The sequence below is a fragment of the Limulus polyphemus genome, unplaced genomic scaffold (assembly GCF_000517525.1).
Source record: "Limulus polyphemus unplaced genomic scaffold, Limulus_polyphemus-2.1.2 Scaffold3290, whole genome shotgun sequence".
Taxonomy (NCBI): Eukaryota; Metazoa; Arthropoda; class Merostomata; order Xiphosura; family Limulidae; genus Limulus; species Limulus polyphemus.
Genome location: NW_013668900.1, coordinates 116,668 through 125,142, shown reverse-complemented (window position 1 = coordinate 125,142; position 8,475 = coordinate 116,668). Strand labels below are relative to the sequence as shown.

Sequence of the window (8,475 nt, the reverse complement as noted above, 5' to 3'; positions counted from 1 at the left end):
GACTAAGATAGGTCAATTAGACCGGCCTTGTAGTGAGAGTTTGTAATAATCAAGACATGTTTTGACTCAACTTGGTTTTCCTTGTATGTACATCCTATGCTCTTAGTTACACTACACCAATGCTTACCCTGACATGACCGTGATATTATGATAAACAAACTGCATACCAACAGTCAGGAATATATAACTTCTAATTGCAGTAATATTAAAGTCAAGTATGCATTTTACAGTGTAACATTAAATTTTACTATTGAAAGTCCTATAGGGATGATCTATGTATAGCTGTATCATCCCTATATTCTTGTTTGCATTCATCCTAGCACTGCTATCTTTACACCATTTTATATTTATAAAATGTTTTTGATTACTTGTTTCGTGACGTTTTTTTTCCCTGAGTGAAAGTTAGTGTATTCTATGAATGTGTTTTTTGTTTTTTTACTCATTTACTTCATACATAGTATAGTGGTTTGCTACCTAAAGATATTGATTGTATAGTGTACCAAGCATTGAGTATTTTACATGTTACAGTCACCTAATGTTCATCTATTATTTGCTGGTAATTCTTGTTTCACCCTGTACTGAAGATTTTAAAAGAGTACCAGATTTCTGTAAGAAAGCTAACTTCAAAGGGGTAATGATAACATCATTTACACTAGAATTATGATTTATTACTAATTACTACTAGTTATTTCGACTAAGCGATGACATCATGCACTGCTCAGAAATACATAAAGTGGATTTAGGTTTAAACTGACATTAGTGATAAAGTAGTTGCAGAATTATCTTCACAGAAACAAGAAGAAGAAAGATAAACAATTTGGTGGGTTGGTCACTTTCTAGATTAGAATCTTAAATATGGTTTCTTGCCTTGTTTTGGGGCTTGTTAGGTAGAGAAACAAAAGAAAGTGAGTGGCAATCATCTTTTAAAGTAAAACTGTCATTGTTCATTTTTTAGTGTGCATATTTGTATTATGCCTATTGAGTATCTTGGCCATCCCTACATATAGAGTTTACCAACTCTATGATAAAATGAATTTTTTGGTGTATCCCTTAGTGTCTGCCATTGGGTCCTATCATGATATCTTCTGGTGGCAACTATTCTCACTAAGTAGTTTTATACCTTTATGAAGGTCTTATGACATACGACTTAATTGATTGCTCAAATTTGCAAAGTTTGCATTGTGGGAACACCTATTTTGTTGGATTTTTATTATTTTGGCTTGGCAATATATTTCATTTTGGTACCAGGGTATTTTTGAATATTATTGTATTGAATAAATAACCTTTTATGTATATATTTTTAGACATGTTGATGGTTATAAATGAAATAAAGTAACAGTTACTATTGCACCAAGAATGATGTTAAATTTTAAGAACTTTTACAGACATGTTGTTTTGGTGTTCTTCGTCTTAAATGCTTAGATTTTTGGCACTATTTTTTTCCTTCAAAAAACAAAACAAAAGCAGACTATCAGGTTTATATTTATTGAAAATAATTCAAATGTCAGAGATGATAGGCATTCACTTTGAAATAAGCACTTATTTTTCTCATACCATATTTAGCTTAGTGTAATTGCAGTAATAGACAAGGCAACTGACAGTTAAAAAAGTTTTAACATATGAAAGTGCAGTCAACTCTTGTATATTTTTAGACTCAATTAACCTAAAAATTACATATTATTTGGTTTTTGTCCATACAAATAATTATTCTAAATGAATAAAAATTAAATTTCTGTTGATGTTATTATTTTTAATATAAATTTTCACATTCTAACAATCAAATTTTGTGAGAAAATGTCATTCTTTAATATATTTTAATGTTTTAAGGTCTGCTGTAGAATTTTTTGTGACTAATATCTTTAGCAAAAAGAACAATTAACGTGTTTATATGTTGTTTTAGACAAACAATGTAATTGGCAAAAAATTTTGTAGGATGAAATATTATATTCTGTACGATATTGTGATAATTCCCTGTTTGCTTTAAAATTTGAAATATTTTGCACAAATAAAAAATAGTCATGATTAATATTGAATAATTAAGAATTTAAATATGGATTCTAGCTTGGTTTACTCCAAAGCTATGAAATTTTAAAACCAGAATTACCTTATCACAAAAGAAAATGTGAACATTAGGGCACAAAAGTGTTTATTAAATGTTTGGAATAACAAAGATCACATCATCACTAATTTATAGAAGTGAAAACAAATATAATTATAGCAACAGGTATACATATCTCAATATAAATAACAAAATCCAGTTAGAACAATTTCAAGTTGTATGAAGGTTAGTTGTTGTTTAGAGAGGGAAGGAATTGTTTAATTATCAAGTTTTTTTTTTTTATAACTTCAGTTTCAGACTGAGTAGTAACAAACTGGTAGAATGATAAAATATAAATTTCTGAAGCTCTTTATCAGAATATTAAATAATTTTTGATGCCAGATCTTTCCATATTTTCTGTAAAAAGCTTTAAAACAATATTTTGTATTGATAATGGTGTGTAAAATCTTTATGCTATGTTGACTCTGTATCAGTATTTATTGATGAGTACATTAGTTTTGGAAACCTGTAATACACTCAGTTCTTTCAACCATAACAAGTACAAATATTAATAGTTAAGTTGGCAAAATTATTAAACATGAAATTACTTGATCTCTATAACTTTGTTTTCATTAGGATTTGTATATTAGTGTATGATGTTATAAATGTACCATATAGACACCTGAAGAAATTTACCTATATATACAAGATTTCAAAATGAATGTTTTGCCTTCATCTGAGCCTTTATATTTTAGGTGAAGGTAAAAGATAGATTAATAATTTGGTTTGATTGGCTAAATTAATGTTTTGGTCAGTTTATGTTGGATGCTTTGCCATGTGCGATAAGGCAGTGGATGATGTATTTTTCAATATGTCATCTTTTACCAAAAAAAACAGACCTATATTAAATTGGATTAGTGGCAGTTTCAGGTGTGGTTTCTCACAAGTACTGAAAAACCATGTATAAAACTGCCAACAAGTATGATAATAAATCATTAATTTATAAGTTTATTTGCTGAAAGTTATTGAAAAATCTGTTGGTTTCTACTGTATGTATCAGACAATCCTTTTATTGTAGATTGTGCATATCAGTCACATTGTATTAAAGTATGAACCATTTAGAATTATTGTTATAACTCCTTATATGGTAGTTATGTAAGAAGCTAAACTTTTACCTGATGCTTTTGAAAACATAATTAAAAAATTGTAACTATGATATAGTAAGAATCTGAAATAAATATTTGTGTTGGTGCAACAAATATTCTGTTTACTACACATTTTTTAACAGATTTTGTATTTTTACTGGAAGTATTAACCACATATATTATATTTAAAATAAAGTATTTAAGAGATTGTGCTTTTTTGTCATTTGAATGATTTTATATTCCAAGATATTTTAATGATCTTCACTTTATTTAGTCCACTGGACCTGGATGATTAACTTGATTAATTAATTACCTGTGAGCATTTATTGGTGTCACATAAGATAATTAACTAATGTTACAAAAGTAATCAACTAATTGATATTAGTGTTTCATTTTATTACTGTTTTCAATAATTCTAATTCTCTAAGTAATCGAAATATTGTCATTATGATTTCTTGTAGTTATTTTTGATTAATTCAAGGTTGTTCACCTAAATTGATTAATTGCATGATTCATGAAAATAATCAACTAATTAAAATTAGTATTTCCTATTATTATTATTTTCGATTATTCCAACTATCCAAGTTTCATGAGAATATTCGGTTAATTGTCAGACTCATTAATTGATTATCCTATTCCAATGACTGTCCAGCTCTAAAGGCATTTTTATGATTTTGTTGGTTAATATATATGTATTATTTATTTTTATAACTATGTATTTTTAGTAGTTGTAATTAGTATATTATAGATATTTAAATTCTCTAATTTTTTATATAACACAGTAAACTAAAGAAAAAGATAACAAACCATATTTGTATTAGGGCATGTTTTGGTAAATTAATAAAGGATAAAAATGAAAATGCTGACTAATGTCTATGGGAAATCTTGTACAATTAGTTGAAGAATTTAGCAATTTTTCTTGAGAAAGAACTTTTTGGTTATTTTCTGGCAGAATCAAACCACTACTACAGTTACAGCAGAACAAATGGTAATTACCTAAAACTAAGTTTATGTTCTCTCAATGTTCCTGTGTGTATTTGAAGATTATTTGTTCTACCTGAACAATGCTAAAGATAGTGCTATGCTGTTTGCCCTAAAATTATAACAGAACCAATTCCTTTTATTCAGATTACATGTATTTTTTTAATTATTTTGTGCACCTTTTTGCTTTTTGTTGAATTGTCAACCACAGCTCATTTCATTTTAAAACAGTAGTATTACAACTAGAACTTTCTTTTTTATGTTCCTAATTATAAATAAATTATAAATTATTGTTATTTTGAGAAACATTACTTTTTTAACTATGGTTTTTTCATTAACTGAAAAGATAGTACCATCTTATGAATGGCTTCATATTTCTATAAAAATTACAGTTTTTGGTGACTGTTATTTACACATTCAAAGTTCTTCATTACAAAATAACAGGCTGACCGTATATAACTATAATTGTTTTATAACCAATAAGGTGATCTTCAGTACTTAGCATACACAAGCAAAAACAATTTATAGCCACTTTTGCTTCCGTTTTTTTGAAACATATGAACCCAAATTTTTACTACATAACAATTTTGGTATCATATGATTAAATTTGTTATTATCTACTAATTTAATTAAGTCAATAATTTGTATGAATTAATTGTACTTTCGGAAGCATCAAGACTTTTTTATCCCTCATCAAACAAGGGTTAATGCAAAAACCTTAAGTGTTTTATTATTTTATTATTATTTTCAAACTGAAAAACTGAAAGATTTTTAACAAATTTAAGGGACAGAAAATAAGATAGATTTTCCCTGTGTGGTAATGTGAACATAGAAAGTTGAACAACATATAAATATTTTGAGAATTAAGATTATTGAGCTGTGTTTGACATATTCAAAAGGACAGTAAAGTTTATATTGTCTTCTGATCTCTAAAACTTCTATGCAAACCATCAGGCTTTCTGTTTTATTATTTATGAAATTAAAAGGTTGCTTGTGTTTGCTCTTCGAAGTAAGTGCTTTCTAATTGATGCAATGTGACCTAGAAGCTTAATAAATAGTTTATTTTATTAAGTCTGGAACAACATTTTCAAAAAAGAAAAAAAAGTATTGTTGGAATGTCTTGTATCCTTTCCAGATTTCAAGCTGGCAAGTTAGGACAGATAACTTTTTAGTATTACTGTAGTTTGTTACATCTGTGAACAAGGAAAACAGCTGGCAATATGCTGTTGAAAATTTTGTTTCATGCTTGAGCTGAAATTATTCTTAAATTATCAACTATTTGTTCTATAACCTTGTCTGCCCATTTGTTTATTTATTTTTGCATTAGCTAACAATGTATATGTACAGAATATTTCTTTTTCACATAAGATATAGCATGATCTATGATGATAGATATTAAAAAATGTTAGTAATAATAATATTTTAATACTGATATTTAAAATCAGTGCAAATCTTATTTAAATACAGAAAAAAATAGTTTCTTACTGGAACTCTGAGTATGAAAGGACTTTCTTCTCTCATTATCTAGCTTTAGACCTGTCCGAGTTTCCATCTTTGACCAACAGAGGTTCTCAGGAAACCAGTACCTCCAGTTTAGCCTCAAGTCTCATGTCAGGTAGACCTCCTTATGGTAAGCTTAGCTTACAACTTGGTATGTGTTTGTATGTGATAAACTTGTATGGTTGTCAATCTACTCAGTACTTTTAAGGAATAGCTTTATCCTGCAAAAAAAGAAAAAAAAAGGAATGTCCCTTGGCAAAGAAAATGTAGGTTCTCAAGATTTATGCAAAATGTACGTCTTAAATATTTATTCTGATAAATTCTCATAACAAGTCAAATCCTGGACTGACAAAGTAAGATTTCCAAATTTTTGCTTTTTTCTTTCTGATATTTTTATGACTGGATTTTTCACTTGGTTTTGATTAGTAGTAGTTAAAAGCACCATTATATTTGTTTCCACAACATGTTAGATTGTTAGTCTTGCATATTTTCTGTATCTTTTCTCTTGGTATTTGTCATTTTTAGATTTAATTAAATGATGTATATCATTTTATATATAAGTTATATATATATATTTTCTGTGTTTTTGTTCATGATCTTAACATTTATTGCAAATAGTTTTGCATCTTTTTTTAGATAAAATCATTTTTATAGCATGCATGGGTGTAGCTTGCAACCGAGTCTTGTTAAGTTTTCTCAGTAGTCATGGCTCTAAAACAAGCCTTGTTTCATTTTAATCATAATTACGTAAATCAGGTGTTTGAAGAAGAATTTAAAAAATATTTCAAGTTCATTTGCTTTATGCATAAATATTTTTAAAGAGTTAAGATTAATAGTGTGATATCATTTATACTTTGTTAACTTTATATTATTTTTTTTCATATTTATACATTAAGATATCTAAACATGCACATTAGGGAATGTTTGTAATACTAGTACTTTTATTATAAGTGTAGAACACTTCATTTCACATGTACCTGTACAGCTTTTCTATATGTTCTTTAGTTGGAATGGTAAAACAACCGCCCAATGAATCTAGTGAGTTTCACATACATAATGAAGATTTTCCTGCTCTGCCTGGTTCTCAGAGTAAGTTATCTCTTTAAAACTTTATATTACAGCGCATAAAATTAATGCCTTCCTGGTGCAAAATTATCCTAAAGATTACATCAGGCATGTAACAATTTCACCCTTTCCACACAGGTCAAAGGCCATTTCATTGAGTTTGTTGACTCGCATTCAAAATTTTATTAAACTGCTATTTTATGAATTTGTGTCAATAAGTTTGGTATCAAACTGTTGATTATAATTCAAACTTTAGTATTATAGATTACTTAATTTCTTAATTTAAAAGCAAATATACTTAATTTCTTAATTTAAAAGCAAATATACTTAATTTCTTAATTTAAAAACAAATATATTTAATTTTTTAATTTAAAAACAAATATACTTAATTCAAAACAAATATATTTAATTTCTTAATTTAAAAGCAAATATACTTAATTTCTTAAATTAAAAGTAAATATTAAAAAAACACAGTTAAACACCGACTTTTGTGTTATATTGAATGCAGCACTGGTTCAGATTTGATGTTTGTGATGTCAAAGTATAAATTCTATAGTTTCGTATGAATTAGGAACTCAAATTACCGATACTAACAAGCTAGAATATAAAATCAGAACCTCCTATCTTTTTCTATTTGCTGATATATCGCTCATGTACTCAATCAAACACAATGGCCCTGCTCACCTCTTTCCATTTTTGGAAACACTCCCTTATATGCACTTACTTCTGTCTATGATATGTGAATAACCAATCAAAAGCTCAGAATGTATCCCTAGTGGCTTTCTCAACCATTTTCAAGTATTATGACATCATCTCATTCTTTAAATACAAATTTTCAAGCTGGTAAGGTGAGTCTTTAGTCTGCTCGAAATTTTGTAGTTTTTTAGACCAAAATGCAGCTTAATTAGTAAGCTTGATAAATTATAGTGGAATTCTATGGTATCAATATTGTAATTTATGATTTTTTGGTTATTTCAAATGTCTATATAAAACCTAAAAAAAAAAATATATATATAATAATTGAAATGTGACTGTATTTTACAAAATACTAGTCCATTAAAACACAGCCAAGACAGGTCACTTTGCAAAGACCAAAGGTCAGTTTTATATTATTGAATATGGTAACATGAGTGCACGTGAGCTGCATAATTGTAACTTTTGTATTGTTTATCCAGACACGCCTGAAAGGTCAATATAATAAGAATAATAAATATATAATGTTATGATATTTAAGCTTTTTAGTCTAAAGAGTTATGTTTTCATGCTATAACTTGTAGTCATTCTAGAAAGAAAAAGGAATAATTTATATTTATTTCCTAATTTTTATGGTGGTTATGAGACTGGTCAAATGCACTGAATCTGTACGGAGATTCGTTAGTGAAAATAATCGATACAATACGTAGTTTTTTTCTTAAGAAAAATTTGATAACTATCTGCACATTGTAAAGATTTTGCATGTGAAATTCGAAAATTTTCTGATTCACAAAAGGATTTTTAATCTTAAAATGAAAATTATTTTGCATGTTGGATAGGCAACATACAAAAAAGAAAAAAAGGACATAAAAAAACATTGCTTTACAAACCTTAAGACTTGATAAAAAAAATATGATATTTTGCATTTGAAAGCATTGTAATGTTTACTGATAATCTGCCATATTTCATTATCATTCACTTACTAATTTAATAGTTATAGCATGAAAATTATAACAAGTACAAAATGATTATGAGGTTGGTCCCAGGGACCGA

At 27.5% G+C, this 8,475-nt stretch overlaps 1 protein-coding gene across 2 annotated transcripts in view; it reads left to right on the top strand.

Annotated features, from left to right (window-relative positions):
* Positions 1-8,475, top strand: part of LOC106469084 (CCR4-NOT transcription complex subunit 2-like) — a 40,779-nt gene that overhangs the window by 2,290 nt on the left and 30,014 nt on the right. The window contains exons 2-4 of one of the 2 annotated variants that reach the window (XM_022397494.1): positions 4,136-4,171; positions 5,693-5,779; positions 6,670-6,753. In XM_022397494.1, the coding sequence (XP_022253202.1) occupies positions 4,136-4,171; positions 5,693-5,779; positions 6,670-6,753 (207 nt within the window). Of the gene's footprint in view, positions 1-4,135; positions 4,172-5,692; positions 5,795-6,669; positions 6,754-8,475 lie in introns of both variants that reach the window. The other variant, XM_013929540.2, reaches the window with a different exon arrangement.